Source organism: Microcebus murinus, chromosome 16 (assembly GCF_040939455.1).
Source record: "Microcebus murinus isolate Inina chromosome 16, M.murinus_Inina_mat1.0, whole genome shotgun sequence".
Taxonomy (NCBI): Eukaryota; Metazoa; Chordata; class Mammalia; order Primates; family Cheirogaleidae; genus Microcebus; species Microcebus murinus.
The window spans coordinates 11,371,889-11,395,200 of NC_134119.1; the positions used below are offsets into that span (position 1 = coordinate 11,371,889).

General features: G+C 42.6%; 1 protein-coding gene across 2 annotated transcripts in view; it reads left to right on the top strand.

Annotated features, from left to right (window-relative positions):
• B4GALT5 (beta-1,4-galactosyltransferase 5) overlaps positions 1 to 23,312 on the top strand; it is a 63,959-nt gene that overhangs the window by 36,886 nt on the left and 3,761 nt on the right. The window contains exons 2-8 of one of the 2 annotated variants that reach the window (XM_020281764.2): positions 4,163 to 4,297; positions 13,223 to 13,336; positions 16,058 to 16,182; positions 17,363 to 17,479; positions 19,360 to 19,547; positions 20,238 to 20,360; positions 22,657 to 22,758. In XM_020281764.2, coding sequence (XP_020137353.1) covers positions 4,163 to 4,297; positions 13,223 to 13,336; positions 16,058 to 16,182; positions 17,363 to 17,479; positions 19,360 to 19,547; positions 20,238 to 20,360; positions 22,657 to 22,758 — 904 coding nt within the window. The remainder of the gene's footprint in view (positions 1 to 4,162; positions 4,298 to 13,222; positions 13,337 to 16,057; positions 16,183 to 17,362; positions 17,480 to 19,359; positions 19,548 to 20,237; positions 20,361 to 22,656; positions 22,759 to 23,312) is intronic. The other variant, XM_076010882.1, reaches the window with a different exon arrangement.

Here is a 23,312-nt window from a genome sequence, read left to right on the forward strand (position 1 = left end):
GGAGCTTAGACCAGTGAAATGATTACCTTGGGCTACCCAGGCAGTTAATATCTCTTTAGACAGCATTTTCATGCCTGATCTCATGTATAGTTTAATAATTTAACAACACCTCAATGGGAATGTTTACAGGGTACTTAATAGATATTAATTTTTACTACTTGGATTTTTATTTAATAGCTAGGAATCCATAACCTGTGATTAAGTTGGTTTTTCTACCTCAATGGGGAAGACTAGGTTAGGTAAGCAAAAGGTAAGCAATTTCATCAAATTGAGTTTTAACCCTAAAATAACTTTTGGGATGCTTTACTCTGTTAATGTGTGTGTGTCCCCTACCTGCTTGTTTTCTTTAAACACTTTTTGTGAGAAAATTGTCACATAATTATGCTTGAAAACATGTAAGTAGTTGTGACAATGGGTATCAATTTGTTGCCAGATTGGATAGAGTGGTCAGGAAAGGAATGGTTTCTTTTCTGCTTCAGAACTCTTAGTTTACCAAGCCAGCTGTAACAAACATTAAGAATATACATATTTAGGATAAAAGATTATGAACTCAAGTGTATAGAATCTTATTTCTTTTCCTTTTGGGTTCATTGTGTCAAATTGTTTTGCTCCTAATCTGGAAAGTCAGATTTCATTACCTTGTGAGGAATTTTTATAAGTCGTAGGCAGCTTGGATGTCGAGTGTGGATAATGTCGAGTGGATGATGAGAAAAAAGCAAGCACGTGCAAAGGGTTAATGGGTGTTCAAGTGAAAACCATGTTACCTGGTTCATAAGGCTATGGCTGGCTGGAATTCTAGTGGGAGGAAGTGTGTGTCTTCCTGTGTTATATTCAAATGCAAAGAGGAAGAAAGGCTCTGTCCTGTGGCCAACAGGTGGCTGAGGGGCCTCAGGAAACTCTCCAGTTAAAGCCGTGGCCCAAGGCTGCTTACACTGGCATCTGGATGGAAATTTCTGGTTGTGTAGATCTGAATGGGGCTTATTTTTCAACTGAATAATGGCGATAAGAGCTCCCTCAATCTAGATACTGGGGCTGGATGATAATTATAATGTGCCATGAAAGTATAAAAAATTATTAATAGTAAGCCTACATTTGTGTTAAATGTTACTTTATCACACTACATTCTAATGTCTTGTTTGTGTCTGTACCTCATTCAGTGCTTTGCTCATCCTTGGCCGCCAGTGGCCAGTAGTGTCTCTAAAAAGTACACGGTAAAGTAGGTGCTTGGAGATACTTGTTGAAACAATGGAAGATTTGACAAGCGTGTGCCAATTCAAAACTGTTTTTTAAACTGTGATTCAGCCACTGTTGATCAGGACCGTGTTATTGGAAAGTACTGCTTTTCATAGTTTCCAAAGCAAAGCTCATCGAAATGTTATGAAACCCCTAACTTCACCTCTCTAGTTTTGACTTCACTAACTTACAACCTTGGGCAAATTATGTCTGGAGGACTTGACTTCTTTATCTTTAAAAGTCAAGAGGACATCTGCTTCACAGAGATATAAATTTTAAATGAGATAATTTAGATTGAAAGCAACATGTGTATCCATATATACTTCCTAGTTTAGGCCAGAGCCAGGGACTAAATTTAGTAACAAGACTTTTAATAGGCACACTTGTAAAGTCCTGCAGTTTGATCTATGTAACCAGCTGCATGAACACCAAACAGAAGGGCAACTTAGCAGCAACATCTCAAATAAGATTACGGGGATTTTGCCTCCGGCAAGCGTAATATGAGTCAATAATACGGTGTGACTGCTATTTACCAGGAACATTCAGCAAAATAGCGATTGATTATCTGACCACGTAATGGAAGTTTTAAAGTCTAAAACATAATTTTCCAAAATGATTGGGATCACTTGATGTTAACTAGTTTTTCTACAGGAGTGGCGGGGGTGGGGTGGGGTGCCGGTTTGGGAAATGGCAGGTTAGATAACTCAACATCCCTATTCTGGGGGTTTCTGGGCCTTGAGTTATTGTGCATTGTGAGTCTCCAAAGGGGGCTCCAGTTGACAGATCGTTGGTAACAGACGGAAAGGGCTGCTGGCCGTTTTGCTTGTTTCTGGGCTCATCTGACTGCGCGCAGGCCACCAGCCACTCTGGCAGTGTAGACACTACCCTTTGTCGAGGGGAGAGAGCTGGGCCAGTATTCAGAGGGAGCAGGCGGATGGGGAGCCACATGTGACACTGTGGGAAGGGCACACGTGGACGTGGAGTTGGGGAGGGGTGCTGGGAAAGTTGAAAGAAAACCAGTGGGTAAAAGTGGCTGGGAAACATTTTGGACCTAATCCAAAGTAGAATTTCTTTGCCGATGGCTGTATTTGACATATTGACTCTGTGTTCTTGGGACTCATAGGGCAGTGTGGAAGCATTAAGTGGTACTGAGGAGTGTTCTTTAAAATCCTGTCCCATTCCAAGTCTGTGGATTTGTGATTATTTCCTTTTGTTTGGCAATATTTACTTCCTTAGTTTTTATTTCAGCATTGTGGTTGTTCCTGTGGATAATTAGATAAAGCATTAATAATATGTGGTCTGTGTAAATTTATTAGTTTAATGACAAGATTAACCCATAAGACAGTTGTTAGCAAACCAAAATAAACAAAAGCCAAAAGCTTCTTTTGCTTATTATTTTATGGCTTATAATATACCTTAGAGATGATTTGGGCTTTTGAAAGACTTTATGTCCCTGTTTAATGTTGGCCACCTGGGGTTTTCAACATTGTGCCCAGTCCCACCCCCCTCCACCCCCTGCTCATCAGCATTACCAGTATAAGCACAATGGCTTGAAATAAAGCATGTTGACTTGTAAGCTTCATCCATTGAGTCACTGATTTACTGCCCATTATGTACAGGACACTATGGTAATAATTATGAAACAGAATGTCAACAAAATAGGTCTTGTTGAAGAGTGAGAATTGACAGCACAAGGCTAGGTGTACTGAGTGTGGAGGAGTGGCCCAGGCACTAGGTCCTGTGCTGCCTGGGACCTTGTTGGAGGTCAGCCAAGTGTTTCAATGGTTCCACCTCCAGACACCCACCAGGATTAGATTAGTAAGTGTGCTGTCTCTGTGTTACATCCAGAGATGATAGATGTAACAATGATGAGAGGAAAGTGACGAAATTAGAATGGCTGGTTAAGAAACTATGTTTTAAAATCTTACAGTGTCTTGAAAATATGTGGCAATTGTGATTGCAGGTGGAATATAGGAATTATATTCTGTTATGTTTTTGACCTCCTAGTTTTGTATCATACAGAGACTTCAGGAAAATCCAAATAGAGATCACTCTCCAAAGATGACAGTGATTGGCTGGGTAATCTGAATACTCATTTGTTAAGAGCATGTTTTAATTGACACCAGACTGTGCCGTCTACTCTTTCCCTATTGCTCTGGACATTTGGGTTGGGCTGGGTGGGTAGTGAGGACTGAGGACATTCATTCGTTATCTCCTTTTTCTCTCCAAATCCCCAAAGAAGAGTGGTTGGAGCCTTAGTCTACCACTTTGGAAGGGTTGCCAAGACCAGACCAAGATTTTAAGTGTTTCCAGTAGGCAGAGCAGTCAGTGGTTGTGTATAGCAATCTAGTACTGAGGTGAACTTAAAGAGAGCAGAAACTGGCTAGACCTGGTGGCTCATGCCTGTAATCCCAGCACTTTGTCAGGCTGAGGCCGGAGGATCACCTAAGGCCAGCCTGGGCAATATAGCAAGACCCTATCTCTAAAAGAAATAAAAAAAATTAGCCAGGCATGGTGGCGTGTGACTGTAGTCCCATCTACTCAGGAGGGTGAGGTAGGAGCATCACTTGAGCCCAGAAGTTTGAGGTTGTAGTGAGCTGTGATCATACCACTGCACTTCAGCCTGGGTGACAGAGCAAGACCCTGACTTCTTCTTCTTCTTTTTTTTTTTTTAAAGCAGAAACCTTTTAAAAATGTTTTAATTGATTGCTAAAGGTCTTTCTGATCCTCGTTACATACCTGAGGAATGTTAGTATCCAGAAAGCATTGAAGCTAGTATGGAAATAGAGTTATGACCTTGTAGGATTTTAGAGCTGAAAGAAGTTTTAAAGGTCCAAGAAGAAAAAAGAACCCCAAAGTCATGTGATACATTTTTATTATGATTGCCTTTGAGTTCACCTCTTTCCCCCTTCCCTTCTGTTTTGTGCAGTGAACACCTACCTCTTCATGATGCAGGCTCAAGGCATTCTGATCCGGGACAACGTTAGGACGATTGGTGCTCAGGTTTACGAGCAGGTGCTTCGGAGTGCTTACGCCAAGAGGAACAGCAGTGTGAATGACTCAGGTATGTTTTTAGTAAAGAGAGGGTCCAATTAGAATGTCTTTTCCCAAGAGAGGTAAATTTGATTTCGATAATTATTTTCAGTGGAAAAAGTGCATTATAAAACACTCGAGTGGAGGTCTGGCTGACTTTTACCTTACTACTGAAAAAGCTCTCACCAAATGAGTCTACATTCATTTTTTAAAAAAATATGTCTTAAGGCCGGGCGCGGTGGCTCACGCCTGTAATCCTAGCTCTCTGGGAGGCTGAGGCGGGCGGATTGCTCGAGGTCAGGAGTTCGAAACCAGCCTGAGCAAGAGCGAGACCCCGTCTCTACTATAAATAGAAAGAAACTAATTGGCCAACTAATATATATAGAAAAAATTAGCCAGGCATGGTGGCACATGCCTGTAGTCCCAGCTACTTGGGAGGCTGAGACAGAAGGATCGCTTGAGCCCAGGAGTTTGAGGTTGCTGTGAGCTAGGCTGATGCCACGGCACTCACTCTAGCCTGGGCAACAAAGCGAGACTCTGTCTCAAAAAAAAAAAAAAAAATATGTCTTAGTCCATTTGTGTTGCTATAAAAGAATACCTGAGGCTGGGTAATTTACAAAGCAGAGGTTTATTTGGCTTACGGTTCTACAGGCCCTAGAAGAGGCATGGCACTAACATCTGTTTCTGACAAGGGCCTCGGGCTGCTTCCAGTCGTGGCAGAAGGCGAGGGGAGCTGCTGTGTAGAGGCTGCATGGCAAGAGGGGAAGCAGGGAGGGGAGTCGGGGGATGCCCGGCTCTTTGTAACAACCAGATTTCCAGGGAACCAGTAGAGCACCAGGATAGCACCAAGCCATTCATGAAGGATCCACTTTTGTTGAAACTTAATGAATTTCCATTTCACAATGATCATGTAATCTGGGGGCAGTTTTCACAAATTATAGTTATAAAAGCAAGTTCTGGAGGGAAAATGTACGAGATCGCCTGGTTTACCTTCCCCAGTCAGGTGCGGTGCTCATCCTATAGATTAATCACAGTTACATGCTTGGGTTCAGATGCATTCATTTTTTTCAGGAAGTTTTTCAGACCATTGAGCTAAACACAGCCATGATGGGTACAAGAGTTAAACATTTCTTCCTCAATCTTTGGAATTTTGACCTCTGGCTTTTGTTATTTTATAAACACTATAATTGTATACAGAGAAAAAAAGAACACAGAGGTTAGATGGGCTGCCCAACATTGTATTACGAGAAGTGGCTCAGGCCTGTAATCCTGGCACTTTGGGAGGCTGAACTGGGAGGATCACTTGAGCCTGGGAGTTTGAGACCAGCCTTGGGCAACATAGTGAGACCCTGTCTTTAAAAAAAAAAACACAAAAACTTGTTTTTGAATCATGGTTTTGACTATAGTTATTTTTGTAAGACTATGTATGGCAAGTTATTCACCTTTGAGATAAAGCTTTTCTCTCACTCTTTTTTTTTTAACTCTTCCAAAAATTGAATACAGGAAATATTTATTTCCACATGGTTAAATGGGACTGTCATGAGGCTTTCCCAGTCTAGCCAGGAATGGTTTTTATTTAAAATGAATTCTGAGATTTCCTTGTGCTAAAGATTCATGATCTGTCTCATTTCTTTAACCAAGGACTAATGTGCTTTCCTGTGTCTTCTTAATGATTTCAGCCAAGCCTAATATTTTAAAAATATACATATTTAAAAATACTCTTCCCTCTAAATCAGTCCTCTTCTGTAATAAATTCTAAGCTTGTTCAAAGTTCACCATAAAATGTGAAATTGCTTTGCAGACATTGCAAATGAGATTTATTCTGTGGTGCTTGGGAAATCAAGAGAAAGCATTACCTCTCAAAGGGAAGTTAAATTCTTAAAAGAATTGACCACATCCTAATTTATGTGTCTGCCCTGCTGGCCAATTTAGCAGCGACTTAGGATTGTAGGTAGCCAAACTGGTAAGCTTTTGATTCTTGTTTGCAAATGGCAAGTTGAGTGACTTTTCAGAGCCTTTTAGGCAAGTTGTGATCAGTCTGGGTCAAATTGCCTGAGCTCTGAACCATAACTGAGAGAGGAAACCCTGTAGTTCCCATTGTGAGAGAAGGCCGAGCACATTTGTGGTGTGTAGTATTAGGTTTTACAAAGGATCCACACACACGTTGTCTCCCATGATTTGAATGTGGCTCTGTCAGGTGAGGCAGGATTTTATGTTATTTCCATTCACTGCACATAGTGTACATGACCTTGGGGAAGATGGAGTAGCTTGGTCTTGTCACCCCCTAAACCTTGCCCCAAACCTGCTTCTAGTTAAGTGATGAAACTAGGGAGTCTTTTGACTAGAGCTCTCTCCTGTGCAAGGTTCTGAATAAAGGCACATTTGTGCTCTCAGGACATTTATCCCATCCATACATCATGCTGCTTGTCCAAGGTTAGGCGAGGCTAGAGTCTGTCTATCTGGCCATTGGCGAGATGGTCAGTTCTCTCAGAAGTTAGAGGAGCACGTAGCAGGACCCCACCCACACCACTGCAGTTCATGCAACATGGGCTTATACTAATTCCTGAGGGTAGTCTTTGGAAACTGAGCACAGAAGTGAGTTGCATCCTTGGAACTTAAATCCACTGACCCATTATCATTTGACTTTGCATGCTTTTATTCTCAGATTATCATACACCAAAATAATTCTTCCTTGCATCCCTCTGGTTGGAATAGTTAACCTATTTTTTGTTAATTTGTCTATTTCCCTAGATTGGAAGTCTTTGCCATCAGGGACTGTCTTACTGTGTACCACCACGTGCTTTACTTGCATTATCTCATGTCATCCTCACAAGAAATCAGGAAGGTAGCTACTATGTCCCCATTGCAGGGGATGGCAGGACCAAGGCACACAGAGGTCACAGCATTGATGTAGCAGTGGAGTCAGGCTTTGCAGACTGACTCTGACGCCTGTCATCTGAGTCCCAGAGGTACCTTTGTCACCTTTGTTATCTTTGTATTTCTAGTACCTTGTACCTTGTATGCTGCTTGGCACATAGGAGGCACTTAATGTGGAGTGCGTGGGTGAGTGGATTTGACAAGAAAACACATTTAAGTGTCGTAACATATTTCTAAAGAGATTACCATCTTGATAAGCCTCTTTGTTAGTGGCACATCCTTGATGAGTAAGTATAGGTTGAACATTCCAAATCCCAAAGGCTCCAAAATCTGAAACTTTTTGAGCACCAATGTAACGCTTAAAAGAAATGATCATTGGAGCATTTCACATTTCAGATGATCAGATTTGGGATGCTCAGCCAGTAAGAATAAGGCAAATATTCCAAAATCTAAAAGAATCCAAAACACTTCTGATCTGAAGCATTTTGCGTAAGGCATACTCGTACTGTACTGAAAGGGAAATTGTGTTTTATTGAAGGTATACGCAATGAAAACCCACGATTTTTATTCATTTCAAAGCTCATCTCTGCCTGCTATAGCCAGAGAGTGTATTCTGGGCCTAAAGCACTGCCACCTCTGACCTCCGACCTGGCTGCTCCTCCTCAGAGCACTGTTGGCTTAATGAGGGTGGCCTGGCCTGTGTGCACCCCTCCCTGAGTCAGCGCTGGGGCTCATACATTCACGAGTCTTCATTAGGCCTCGCATAGCTGAAAACTTCAGCGTGACATTTAAGTAATGTTGGTTTTCTTAAAAGCTACAGTGGTGGTTGTCTAATAAGGATATACTTTGGGGGGTATAGCCCTGGGAGCGTGGAAATAAGCCTGAGATAGTGACCTGCAGAAAATTCTTGTTGTCACTGAAAGCCATTGGTGTATGAGATTGTGAATCCTGCCCAACTTACCACGAGCGGGGCGTGGGGGAAGTTGGTGACACACACTCGCGCAGGAGAATATTGGCACTGGAAGGGAATTCTTGGTTTCGTCCAGTCTAGCCACTCAATGTTGTATCTGAGGTGAGCGGTTGAGTGACTCGGTTTTCTCATTCTTAATATGGATTTCCAGGTGCCGTGCAACTTAGTAACTTCTAATCAGAGGGCAGGCAGGGATTTCTCAGCCCGCTGCACACTCACACACGCCTGCCCACATGTACGGTCCCATTCCTCTTTAGTCACACAGAACAGTGTTCCACTGCCCACATGCTTCAACACAAGTCTGTTGTCATAGGCCAGTAGGACGAATGACGTCATGCCGGCCTGCCTTACAGCATAGTCAGTGACATGGAGATCCTTAGCCTCTTCCTCTCTGGTTTCAGATGCCCAGACTGGAGTCTTCATGGTGGCTGCTCTCCCAGCAGGTAGTCCTCCATAAACAGGCTTACTCTTGAGGAATGCTAATGCTTTATGTTTCACACAGGTATTTGTCCGAATGGCATCTTTATAGTATGTATAAATTTCTATGTTTTTTCCAGATGGGAGGGGAAAGTGGTGGTTCTTCCTAGAATCTGTTGGGTAGCACTTACAGTCCCTCCTCAGACTGGGTGTGGCAATACAAGGAAGAAAGATTGTTACCACTACCATGTATGGGGGTGGCTATACCAACCGTCTGCATGTTGGAATTCCCAGCAGAGCTTACAACGTACTGATATCTGTGTGTGACTCTGCGGGGTGCCTGTTTCATTGGTCCGGGGTATAGCCCTGGCGTTAGGATTTTTAACAGCTTCCTAGGTGGTTGGTTCTAAAGTGTTGGCTTGTGAGCCCCGTGTAGTCAGTCGCCACTAGGATCTGTAGGCAGCGGGTCTGTTCTCCCATCTTCTAGATGTGGAAGCAGCTGGCGCCTTTGCCCTTGTGCCTCCTTTGCTAGAAGAACATGTCCTGATTTGAAATAGATTAGATTTAAATTAAAAAGTAAGAGCATGGCTTAGAAACTCAGCAAGCTTGCTTTTTCTCTCAGCACTTCCCTCCTGCAGGAGGTGTTAACACAGGCTTTCGCAGAGTAAGACACTGATGTTTGGAAGCCCTGAAGCGAGTGGGTGGTATAGCCCCACCCACTGCCGGGCAGCTGCATGAGGACTCCTCAGAACAACCACACAGGTTTCACCAGGGCATGAGCAGTTAATTTCCTCTGTCTCTTTCACTTATCTAAAAGGTTCTACTGCTACTGAAAAGCAGGTTTTATTTTATTTGAATTTTTATTTAAAGAATTTAAAATTAGACATGAAGAGATCAGAGGTTTTTTCCCCCCCTTCCAAAGTGTAGGGTGAGTTTATGGAGGACTTTCATTTCTAGGGTTGTGTATTTGAGGGGTTTTTTTCTTTAATGGCATGTTATTAATTTAGTAATTTTTATTTGTCTTGTTTTTGTTTTTGAGACAGAGTCTTGCTCTGTTGCCCAGGCTAGAGTGAGCGCTGTGGCGTCAGCCTAGCTCACAGCAACCTCAAACTCCTGGGCTCAAGCGATCCTGCTGCCTCAGCCTCCTAAATAGCTGGGACTACAGGCATGCGCCACCATGCCTGGCTAATTTTTTCTATATATGTTAGTTGGCCAATTAATTTCTTTCTATTTATAGTAGAGACCGGGTCTCACTCTTGCTCAGGCTGGTTTCAAACTCCTGACCTTGAGCAATCCGCCTGCCTCGGCCTCCCGGAGTGCTAGGATTACAGGTGTGAGCCACCTCGCTCCAGGCCTTAATTTAATAATTAAGATAAAAGATAAGTGGTGTTTTGTTTGATGCTAGTTGCTACCAGGCTTATTATATCAGTGTTTGAAGGAAGTAGAAAGGAATTTTTCTGTGTCTTCAAACAACCCTGAGTAGTAGAATCATTAAAGTTAGAAAAGTCTCTTCTTTCTTATGTTTTTTAAATTCCTGTTTTCTGTTTAGGTTCTCGTGCTAAGGTATGGGTCTGTCATTGAGCAGAATTATTGCTCTCTTTGTTTTTGTTGACTGGCTTATGGAAATGTTCAGTGTAATCCCTTTGGCAACTGTAACGAGTGTCCTGCTGTTTCCCACCAGCTTCTCTCTCCATATGTCACAAACACATGTATGTTTCCTAGTGCATGTGAGATTTTCTTTTTCTTTTTTTTGTGAGACAGAGTCTCGCTTTGGTGCCCAGGCTAGAGTGAGTGCTATGGCGTCAGCCTAGCTCACAGCAACCTCAAACTTCTGGGCTCTAGTGATCTCCTGCCTCAGCCTCCCAAGTAGCTGGGACTACAGGCATGTGCCACCATGCCCGGCTAATTTTTTCTATATATGTTAGTTGGCCAATTAATTTCTTTCTAGTTATAGTAGAGATGAGGTCTCGCTCTTGCTCAGGCTGATTTGGAACTCCTGACCTCAAGCAATCCGCCCGCCTCGGCCTCCCAGAGTGCTAGGATTACAGGCGTGAGCCACCACGCCCGGCCAAGAGATCTTTTAATTTTTTCTTAGAATTATTTTATATATTGGAATCATCCAGAGAAATAATTAGTGTTCAGGGTTCTTCACATAGATTTTCGAAGTAGTTACTACCTTCAGAAGCAGGATCAACCCAGGACAGGTTTGCATGCATCAGCTGAGAACTTTGAGCTGATTTCTGGGTAAATTCTACCTTCAAGTTTCATGCTGGCTTGGTTTATGTCTTTATATAAATTAATCTCTACTCATCTCTGTGAATGCCGGTTTAGTGTTTTTTCAGGAAAGCCACAACTAAAAAAGACAAAAAGCATTCTGTACCTTTATAACCTATTGAGAGACTTAAAATTCTCCAATCGGCTCTCATTGAATTTCGTCCCCTGGGTACTTATGGAATAGGCAGCTGTGTGCCTATGTAAAAGGATTCAGTGTATTGGTGGTTTGATTCTTGGAAGGAAACCCTCTTGTACTGCTTTTAAAAAAAGTCTGGGTTGAAGATTCTAGAATTCTGGGGTACGAAGTAAATTTGAACAGGAAGTTTTAATTTTCATAGAAACAGCATGAGTTCAAAAGGATTGGTGAGAGAGACTTTAATATTCTGTGAAAAAATAGTACCATATAATGGAAAGCTGACTAACCCAGAGTTCAGTTGGAACTCTTGTGCATTAGCCTAGTCTCCTTGCATGAGTTGTGTATATGTTGCTTCAGATTATTCATCTGTAAAAAATGAGGTTGGAGGGACTTCTTCCTATTCCACAATTATAATCCCCTAGGAAAAGGGCAATCTGCATCCAAACTCTTAAAATCCCACTATTTAAGTTGACAATAAAGGGATTTATGTGTGTGTGTGTGTGTGTGTGTGTGTGTGTGTGTGTATATATATATATATATTTTTTTTTTTTAATGGCATAAACCCTTAAGAATGAGAATAGGAAAGAGATCACAGCAAAAAATTTTGGAAGTTGGAAAGCAGGTAAGCCAGTGATAAAGGACTTAACAGACCCAAGAAAACTGACTGCCAAGTAGCAGCAGGGAAAGCCAACAACCACCCCAGTGGCTACCCTAGAGTCCCCCAGAAGCCCAGGAATTAGCAATATCAAGTACTTTTGGAACTAGGAATAAAGGTGGGAGCTAAAGTGAAGGTAGGTTGAAAGCTATTAGAAAGCTGTCAGGTGCTCGGATCCTTCTCCCCATCCTGGCAAGGACTGGAGACTTGATAACCTCCAGAAATGGAAAAACAGGTTCCTCAGCCTGGGGGTACCTGGCCTGACTACAGTATTTGAAAAGATGGGGATCACCATGCCCTGGCCTTTTTATCCTCATCAGTTCCTGGATGCTTGTAGCCAAGACTATACCGTTTTGGCCCAAACTTCCTGGCCAGAACATCCTCTGATCAAGAACCTCAGTCCAAAGCCTTTACAATTCGCTATTCAGTGCCCCATTCTTACTTTTTTTATTTTTATTTTAGCGTATTATGGGGGTACAAGTGTTAAGGTTACATATAATTGCCCATGCCCCCCTACCCCCTCTAGTAAGAGCTTCAAGTGTGTTTATCCCCCAAATCCCACTCTTAAATATTAGTAACTAGGGATCACCGTGCTAGAGATCAAAGCAAACAAGAAAAAGGAAATTGGAAGAAACAGACTATTCAGAGAGAAGAAAACTTAAAACAACAATTACGCATATCATCAGGGATATGAGCAAAAACACTGCAAACATGAAACAAGCATATATTGTAAGGAACAAACATTCAGAAAACAAAAAGCTCTTTGAAATAAAAAAATATAGCAGAAATGATTAAAAGAAGGGTGGGTAAAGTTGAGGAAATCTCTCGGAAAGCAGAGCAGAAAAATGGCAAGATGGAACAGATGAGACCATTACAGGAACATGAGTCCAGCATCCAACTCATGCTCTATTCTCCAGAAAGAAAGCCTAGAATATATTTAGGTTATTAAGTATGAAATGCCCAATTTCCTTAAGTACTGACTTTGATAGTTGATATCTTTGACATTTCGCCTTGACACTTCTTGTATTTTTTATTGTGAAGGTACATCCTCAGCCTTTCAAATGCACTGTGTGGCTTGTGATTATCTTTCAAAGTTTTTTTAAGAGCAAATTTTGTGAAACTGGATAAGTCAAAAATTTGTGCTATTTTTGAATATGAGTTCTGTCCTGGAACCAATGCAGAGCAGACAGCTCCAAATATCAACTAAGTGTTTGGGAAGGATGTGGCTAATGAACACACAGTCACTACCCCCCACCCTGCCTGTGGAAAAATTGTCTTCCTTGAAACCAGTCCCTGGTGCCAAAAAGGTTGGGGACCCCTGCTCTAGAGAATGAGGAACAGGAGGAGAGGGGGTCTGCTGTTTCTTCATTACAGTGACTTACAGCTGACTGCAAACTGAGTGAACATAAGCCTCCAATACCAATGAGAACAGGAACGTTGGTTAAAATCTATCATCCGGTTAACACTTTTATGATCTCACATTTTTAGCTGCAGTGAAGAGCTAGTCCCGTGTCTTGCTTCCCCAAGATGACGTCCAAGAAAAATGCTTCCGTGGTAGGCATCTAAGAATTGCAGAATTGATTGCATGTGCCAGCCTGAGTTGCCTTTTTTCCCCTTACCTCCCTAGATTATCCTCTTGACTTGAACCACAGTGAGACCTTGCTACAAACCACAACATTTCTTCCTGAAGACTTCACCTACTTTGCAAACCATACCTGCCCTGAAAGGCTCCCTTCCATGAGTGAGTAGAGCTCTGGCTTACCTTCCTGTGCTTTGAAAGTGGATGATGGGAGGGTGCTCTTGGCCCTGGTCTGTCTGCCTACATCCTGCCAGGGGAACAGGGTGGTGAAGGTCATTCGTGCTCCCAGCTTCTTCAAAGCTTGCTGCAAGGTTGCCTGTGTTCTCGCGTGCCACTTTCTACGTTTTCATTCTTTCCTTTGCACATACCCCGCATTTGTAACTTGGAGTCTGTTAGAATGTCCTTTAAAAAGTACAGTTACGGGTCACTTAATGACAGGGATATGTTCTGAGAAGTGCCTCATTAGGTGATTTCCTCATTGTGGGAAGGTCAGAGAGTGTATTTTCACAAACCTAGATGGCATAGCCTGCTATATACTCGGCTGTATGGCATAGCCTATTGCTCCTAGGCTACAGACCTGTGCAGCGTGTTACTCAACTGAGTACTCTAGGTACTTGTACCAGTGCTAAGTATTTGTGTTTAAACATAGAAAAGATACGGTAAAAATACACTGTAAAAGATGAATGGTACACCTGTGTAGGGCACTTACCATGCGTGGAGCTTGCAGACTAGAAATTGCCCGGGGCGAGTCAGTGAGTGAGTGGTGAGTGAGCGTGAAGGCCGGGGACATCACTGCATGCTGCTGGAGACCCTATAAACACCGTCCACTGAGGCTACATGAAATTTACAAAAAATATTTTTCTTCCTTCGATAATAGATTAGTCCTACCTTTTGTACAAGTGTACAAAAATATTTTCTTTATACCTTTATATGTGTTTTTTCTTTTTAAACTTTTTCATTAAGAACTAAAATACAAACACATTAGCCTAGACCTGTGCAGAGTCCGGGTCATCAGTTTCACTGTCTTTCGTGTCCACATCTTGCCCCAGGGACAGTAACATGCATGGAGCTGTTATGTCCTGTGATAATGGCACCTTCTAGGGTACCTCCTGAAGGAACCTGCCTGAGGCTGTTTTGTAGTTAACTTTTCTTTTTATGAGTAGAAGGAGTACACTAGAAAATAGCAAAAAGTGTAGTGTAGTAAATACATAAACCAGTGACATAATTGTTTATTATAACCGGCAGAGCAAGCAGTAGGTTTGTTTACAGTAGCATCACCATGAACACGTGAGTAATGCCTTGTGCCAGGATGTGATGGTGGCTAAGTCATCACTAAGCAACAGGGATTTCTCACCTCCATTATCATCTTAGAGGACCACTGTATGTGCCATCCATCATGGACAGAAATGAGGCGCATGATTGTGCACGCAACCAGCTTTGTCTTTTTAGCATAAATCTCCCACTGATTATAACTTGTTTGATATTAGAGAAGTTCTTTTCTCTTTCTCTTCCCCCACCTGTTTTTGTTTTTTTTTTAGAGACAGGGTCTCACTTTGTCACCCAGGCTGGAGTGCAATGGTGCCATCATTGCTCACCGTAATCTCTACTTCCTGGGCTTAAGTGATCTTCCCACATGCACCCCCATGCCCAGCTTATTTTTTTAAAAATTTTTTGTAGAGACAGTGTCTCACTGTGTTGCCCAGGCTGGTCTTGAACTCCTGGGATACTAGATGTGAGCCACCATGCCTGGCTGAAAGTTAATTTTCTTAACAAAGTACTGGTTAAAAAACATTCTTGGATTTTTTCTTTCTTTCTTGTTTTTCTTTGGAATCCCATGTGTAATCTAAAACAATGGCAGTAAACTCTTAGGCCTTTTCTGTACTTTCAGGCTTCTTAGGTAGTTATAATTCTTGTTTAAAGAAATGAGCAGGCAAAGGAAAATCTTATGTTTACAGAGTTGACTGTAGCTCAAACATAGTGAAAACAGAGGAAGTGTTAGAAGTACTCATACATGGTATTGAACAGACTCTCATTCGTACATGAAAAATTAATTCTGGGTGTGTAAGTTGTGTTGGAAGCTTGCTGTTTCATTTGCACGTCTCACCACACATGTAGATCTTCCCTTTAAAATCTACATTTGTCTGCATTTTCACATGAGCTTGGTTTGGGAAGGCTAAGATTTGTAGATCAGAAATAGGCTTTTGGTCTGGCGAGGTGGCTCACGCCTATAATCCTAGCACTCTGGGAGGCCGAGGCGGGCGGATTGCTCGAGTTCAGGAGTTCAAAACCAGCCTGAGTAAGAGCGAGACCCTGTCTCTACTATAAATAGAAAGAAATTAATTGGCTAACTAATATATAGAGAAAAAATTAGCCAGACATGGTGGTGCATCCCTGTAGTCCCAGCTATTTAGGAGGCTGAGGCAGCAGGATTGCTTGAGCCCAGGAGTTTGAGGTTGCTGTGAGCTAGGCTAATGCCATAGCACTCACTCTAGCCTGGGCAACAAAGCAAGACTCTGTCTCATAAAAAAAAAAAAAAAAAAGAAATAGGCTTTTGACAGATCTAAACCTAATATTAGCTCACCCTTTCACCTGTATTTATTGACGGTTACAGTATTGCTTCTTCACTTAAGTCAGAGATGACCAGCTGAGTTAACAGAACTCTAAATTAGTCTTAATTCCTTGATTTGCTTCTTTACCCAGGTAATACCGATGAACTGAAATGCAGTGAGATGGAAAGCAGAGGAAGGGACTTCCATCCCTCTTAAAAACATAGTCAGCTGAAAGAAACATTGAACTTCTCCAGAGAATAAAAGCCTGGACATAGGGAAAAGAATCTGTCATTTTCTGACCTCTTGATCCTTTTTTCCCCCCCTCTCTGTTCAGAGGGCCCAATAGACATAAACATGAGTGAAATCAGCATGGATCACATTCATGAAATCTTCTCCAAAGACCCAGCCATCAAGCTCGGAGGTCACTGGAAGCCTTCTGATTGCGTACCTCGATGGAAGGTAGGGTGTGAGGTCAGACCCAAATGTTGGGAAGCCCACGTGGGATTTACAGTCGGTCCAAATCACTACAGGATTTGCTAACCATGACATTTTGTAATTTTCACCCTACCACCCCATGCAAAGCATTTGCATTTGATGGGCATATTTTGGAGGAATGGGTTTCCCCAAGGACTCTGTAGCATCAGAGAAATGCATTATTCTGATTACTGAGTAAGACCCTTTTGTCTTCCAGGGTCTTCAGGAATATTAACAAAGCAAGGGGGTAGGAGGGTTGGTAGGTCTCTAGCGACACATTTGCAGAAAGCATCGCCACAGAGTCAGTGCTTCATGCCTGTTCTCCACTCGTTACTATAAGATTAATGGGATATAAAGCAAAGTTATCTAGCTGACACTGAGATTGGTTTATGTTTTTCCACATGATCCTAGTCAGAAGACATCAGTAGTGTGGATCAAGCTTATGACCCTTGCTTAAGTCCATCGTTTCAAAAACTATTTATTCAGATACTTTCTCTGCGCCATTCCTGTGAGGTGCTGGTGGAACAGCAGTAATCAGTACAGATCTGGCACACATTAGTCTTTCCAACTCAGCACTGGTATATAAAGTCGATTTAACGACCAGTATTAAAACATACATATATAGCGCACATTGTAAGGGAAATTACTCTTATTGAAGTTATTTTAATTATAGATAGATAGATTCATGTCACAGTGTAGAATGTGTTTTTCTATGGATTGTGGTCTAGAACAGGAGCCCCCAAGCTGTAGTGAGTTGTATGTTCTTTTTCATTATATATTACAGTGTAATAATAATAGAAATAAAGTGCACAATAAATGCAGTGAGTTTGAATCATCTCCCCCCCACCATGGCCGTGTCTTCTGTGAATATGGTCCCTGGTGCCCAAAAGGTTGGGGACCACTGGTCTAGAATGATTTATTCAGCAAGCCTGCCATGTACTGCTATTAAGGTATGATGCATGTAAGAACAAGATCCATTTAGTTTCTAGTTACAAGGGTCAACTTGCCTATAAGTATAGGTGTTTATTTAGAGGAAGTCGAGGACAAGACGGCTAGCTTCCCAGGACTCCCGGTGGTTGGTTACTGATTCTGCAGGGATGTCCTGATAGGAAGTGGAAGTTCAGGACAATAACTGAATAGCTTCTTTCGCGGTGATCCACTCCAGGTGGCAATCCTCATCCCCTTCCGGAACCGTCACGAGCACCTCCCGGTCCTGTTCAGACACCTGATTCCCATGCTTCAGCGCCAGCGCCTACGGTTTGCATTTTATGTGGTTGAACAAGTGAGTGACCTTTTCTTTTCTTCTTCTTTTCTGAGACACCAGTTTAGAAGGCTACAGGCTAATTCATCTTTGGTGTGACGAGCCCATACAGCTGAAATTTCTAATTGAGTTGCCCTGAGGTGGGAAGAGGAACAGAGGGCAATTCTGTGCTCCTGGCTTGAGGTGTTGCCCAGTACCAGGCACATTCCAGTCCAGGAGGGAACTTTGCTTGTGAACAGCAGCCCTTCGTCTGGTGGTTTGCTAGTGCCTGCTTTGGGCAGCATCTTCAGGCCCCAGACCCAGGAAATTCCCCTTAAGATAAGGACCTGGATCAAGGTCCTGCACAGAGGCCTTGGAGTCAGGGACCTCAGTGCTATCTGCTATTAATTAGCCACATGGTCTGGGGTGTTTGCAGATTTGGTTTGGTTTTTTTTTTTTTTTTTTCCCGGCATATTATGGGGGTACAGATTTTAAGGTTTCAATAAATGCCCTTTTCCCTCCTCCCCCCACAAGTCTGAGTTTCCAGCATGACCATCCCCCAGATGGTGTTCTGGTTTGGTTTTAATATTAGAAGGTATTGGGCCGGACACGGTGGCTCACGCCTGTAATCCTAGCACTCCTAAGGCGGGCGGATTGCTCGAAGTCAGGAGTTCGAAACCAGCCTGAGCAAGAGCAAGACCCCATCTCTACTATAAATAGAAAGAAATTAATTGGCCAACTAATATATATATAGAAAAAATTAGCCGGACATGGTGGTGCATGCCTGTAGTCCCAGCTACCTGGGAGGCTGAGGCAGCAGGATCGCTTGAGCCCAGGAGTTTGAGGTTGCTGTGAGCTAGGCTGATGCCACGGCACTCACTCTAGCCTGGGCAACAAAGTGAGACTGTCTCAAAAAAAAAAAGAAGTATTGGGATTGAATCAGATATAGAGGTCACACATACTAAACATCCACATGGTAAATTCAGTCTATAAATCCTTTTTTTGGTCCTGCGTATTTTTTTATTTAGATGAACACGACTGTCTAGCTGGCCTCAGTCCCCACTGCTACTGCTGTGTCTCTTGCCTGGCCCAGTTTACATGTTGACATTTCCGACATGGCTTCTGTAGGCATTTTTTAAGTTTGTGATCCTTGAACTAGAGGCTCTATAGATAAGTGAAAGATTTACAGATTCCCCTTTATACACTGATGCTCAGCTTTGAGAGCCTTTTTGCATGCTCACCTTAGCCTGCAAGCATGCTTTAGAAACTCAATGCCCGAGCTGCTCTAAGGTCATCGTGTGGTTTGCATTATCCTGGAATGCGGAAAAGGGATCAGCGCTGCTGTTCCCAAAAGTGGGAAGTCTCCCACTCTGTAAGCCTGTCCTGAGGTGGGTATTTTGATACGGGCAAAGCATTTAGACTAGTTGGGCTGTAACTGATCTGAACTGGTCTCTTCATGAGCCACCAAATTCTGTGTCCATAGGCTTGAGTCCCTGGTATACTCAAGCAACCTTCCTGCCTCAGCCTCTATAGTAGCTGGGACCACAGACATCTGCCACCATGCCTGGCTAATTTTTCTATTTTTAGTATAGATGGGTTCTTATTATCACACAGCCTGGTCTTGAACTCCAGGAGAGCTCAAGCAGTCCTCCCACCTCAGCCTCCCAGAGTGCTAGGATTACAGGTATGAGCTGCTGCGCCCAGCCTACCACCACTTTTATTTCTAAGGAAATCAGGGTGAGAGTCTGAGTGGCCTCTGGGCCATACTGTGAGTGAGCCACTGATGTGTGGTGCTGGACCTGGGCACACTAGCACAGTGACCTTTCCCAGTAGGTCCCGATAAGCTCTTCCTTAGGCAGGGCAAAGGCAGCAAAGATTTTGCTTCAAGAGTCCTTTTAAAAATAAAATTTTGCTTCTTTTAGGTTGGTACCCAACCCTTTAATCGAGCCATGCTTTTCAACGTTGGTTTTCAAGAGGCAATGAAGGACTTGGATTGGGACTGTCTTATTTTTCACGATGTGGATCATATACCAGAAAGTGATCGCAACTATTATGGATGTGGACAGATGCCAAGGCACTTTGCAACTAAATTGGATAAGTATATGTATCTGTGAGTATCATTTCCTCTTAAAAAGTTTAAATCTAAAAGGATAGTGAGAGATGTAAAGATGATGAAATCCAATTCGCTACATACAACCCAGATGTCCATCAACTGGTGAATGGATAAACAAAATGTGGGCAAAATACTGTTTAGCAATAAAAAAGAATGAAGTACTGATACATACCAAAAACATGGATGAACCACAAAACATTATGTTAAGTGAAAGAAGCCAGACACAAAAGGTCATATGTTGTCTGATTCCGTTTATCTGAAATGTCCAGAATAGGCAAATCTATAGAGACAGATTAGTGGTTGCCTAGGGCTAGGGGGTTGGCAGAGGGAAATGTTTGGGGGAAGTGACTGCTCATGGCTACAGAGCTTTTGGAGGGGGTAGTGAAATGTACTAATATTGATTGTGGTCATGGTTGCACAACTCAATGAATATACTAAAACCATTGAATTATATACTTAAAAATGGACGAATTGTATGGTATGTCAGTTATATCTCAATAAAGCTGTTGTCACAAATCGATTAGGAAAAGTTTAATTTGCTACTTTGATTGATATATGTCAACATGAGAATTTAGATAGCTCAGGTCAGGAGCAGAGTTGTTGCTGGTCCTCAAGTGAGATAGCCTGTTCTAGGGACAGAGTCACCGTGTAATGTGCACACGATTGACGGTCTGCGTCTCCTCTCAGGCTTCCTTACGCTGAGTTCTTTGGCGGAGTGAGCGGCTTAACGGTGGAACAGTTTCGGAAAATCAATGGCTTTCCCAATGCTTTCTGGGGTTGGGGTGGAGAAGATGACGACCTCTGGAACAGGTACGACCCTTCGTTTGGCATCTTCTAGAAATGCCACCTTGGACTCTGCGGACCAGTGCTATCCAACAGGAATATAGTGCAAGCCATGTGTGTAATGTAAAGTGTCCCAGTGGCCACGTTGTAAAAGGCCAAAAAAAAGTGAAGTTAATTTTAATAATACATTAATATATTATCATGTTATAAATACACTATATCCAAAATAATGCCATTTCAACATGTAATCAGTATAAAGTATTAATGAGATAGTTCACATTCATTTTTTCTTACTACATCTTTGAAATTCATCCCCTTTAAAAATATAAGAAAAAAAGAAGAAATAAATCTTTGAAATTCAGACTGTACTTACACTCATTGCACATTTCACTTCTGAGTAGCCACAGTTCAGCCGTGTGGTTCATGGCCACCATGGTAGAGCAGCTCCACACAGTTCTTTCTCTGATTGGATTTTAGGAGCAGCCATTCGTTTTCTTTTGTGATAAAGACTAGAATACTTGAAGCCATAGAAGTGATTTTTATTCATTTAAAAAATTAGACAATTATAATATTTAAAAAAATCTCCTACCATCCTAAAAACAAACTCTACATCCTGCCAAAGTAACTATTTTCATTTTTCTCTCCTTTGACATGTAAAAATAAACTTAGATGATAATTTCTCAATTTTTTTTTCTTATAATAATGCTAATTATAAAATACAGATGAGTGGCTGGGCGCAGTGGCTCACACCTGCAATCCTAGCACTCTGGGAGGCTGAGGCGGGAGGATCGTTTGAGCTCAGGAGTTCAAGACCAGGCTGAGCAAGAGTGAGACTCAGTTTCTACTAAAAATAGAAAAAATAAGGCCGGGCGCTGTGGCTCACGCCTGTAATCCTAGCTCTTGGGAGGCCGAGGCGGGCGGATTGCTCAAGGTCAGGAGTTCAAAACCAGCCTGAGCAAGAGCGAGACCCCGTCTCTACTATAAATAGAAAGAAATTATTTGGCCAACTGATATATATATAAAAAAATTAGCTGGGCATGGTGGCGCATGCCTGTAGTCCCAGCTACCCGGGAGGCTGAGGCAGAAGGATCACTTGAGCCCAGGAGTTTGAGGTTGCTGTGAGCTAGGCTGACGCCACGGCACTCACTCTAGCCTGGGCAACAAAGCGAGACTCTGTCTCAAAAAAAAAAAAAAAAATAGAAAAAATTAGCCAGGTGCAGTGGTATGTGCCTATAGCCCCAGCTACTTGGGAGGCTGAGACAGGAGGATCACTTGACCCCAGGAGTTTGAGGTTGTAGTGAGCACTGCAGTCTAGCCTGGGTAACAGAGAGACCTTGTCTCACACAAAAAAGTCAACTCTACTGGAGAGTGATTTAAAAAGTATCTGAGTGTCAAATCCTTCTAAATTTTTATGATTTTCCTTTCAGTATTTTATAATTGTCTCACCCATACCTAAATCATTCACTAGAATTTTTTTTTAAATCACTTTGTCTTTTTTTTTTTTTTTTTGAGACAGAGTCTCACTCTGTTGCCTGGGCTAGAGTGCCCTGGTGTCAGCCTAGCTCACAGCAACCTCAATCTCCTGGGCTCAAGCAATCCTCCTGCCTCAGCTTCCTGAGTAGCTGGGACTCAGGCATGTGCGACCATGCCCGGCTCATTTTTTCTATATATTTTTAGTTGGCCAATTAATTTCTTTCTATTTTTAGTAGAGACAGGGTCTCGCTCTTGCTCAGGCTGGTCTCGAACTCCTGACCTTGAGCGAGCTGCCCGCCTCGGCCTCCCAGAGTGCTAGGATTACAGGCGTGAGCCACCGCGCCCGGCCTAAAATCACTTTGTCTTTTATCAGTTTTTTTCCGCAACATATTTTTCATGGAAACAACTCTTTGGCTATATTTTGTTAATTTATGTATGATTTAGTTAAATCTTATAACTGTAATAACAGGTGCAGCTAGATAAATGCTTGGGGTCACTTACTGACTTTCAGTGAGTGTTAGCCATCCTGGTGTGGGTTGAGGTGTGCAGGCCTGATAGAGAGTGGCCCGTCAGCCGCCGGCACTCAGAGAGCTGTGAGCGTCGATTCGTGTATTTTATAGGGGCTCAGAGAGCCTCAGCTAAAAACTGTAAATGAGTTAAAATTGAATTTTAATTTAGTTTTTTTGTTTGTTTGTTTTTAAATGTGACCCAGTAAATGGAGGTGGGTGAGAAAGCTTTTGCTGTGCAGGAGTGCCCGAGTAAGCTGTGACGTGTCTTCTTAGGTTTTGGTCACTCTGGGATGTTACTCCTGGGATTGTGTCTAAAAGCCCATTCTCTTGGTCTTGGACAGAGTACAGAATGCAGGCTATTCTGTGAGCCGGCCGGAGGGCGACACAGGAAAGTACAAGTCCATCCCTCATCACCATCGAGGAGAAGTCCAGTTTCTTGGAAGGTTGGTGCAGTGTGTTTATTTCTCTTACAATCCCCTCTGTGCTTTGCATGTCCGGATGTCTTAGTGCATATCACAACCCCTCGCCTTAACTCCCCACCCCGCGCCCCAAGGCCCTGTTCTGATAGCCGTTTTGCAGTTACTGTGTGTGTTCAAACTCTGAGGCAGACATTTGGGGGTGAAATCAGACCACTGGTGAAAATTTCAGTAGTGAGCTCTTCTAAGGAAATCACTTGTTCTGATTCTTAAGCATTGTAGTCTCCCCTGTAGCCTTTAGGGAACTGGAGAAAAAGCCACTTGGGTGAAGGTCTGTGTGGAACTTAGCTGACGTGACAAAGCAGTTGGCAGCCTTTTTGCGAGCTCCAGTTCTGAACGGGTACTCCTGAGCTGCTATCCGCGTGGCTGCAGTTGCTGTACAACCTTCTTTTCTTCCTTTTTTTGTGTTTTGTGAATTGTGGGGAAGCCTGTTTTCTAGACAGCCAATTCTAATTCCTCAAACTCTATTTTTACGGGAGTAAAAGGGCACTTGAACACAGACTATGAACTCTGTCGTCTGA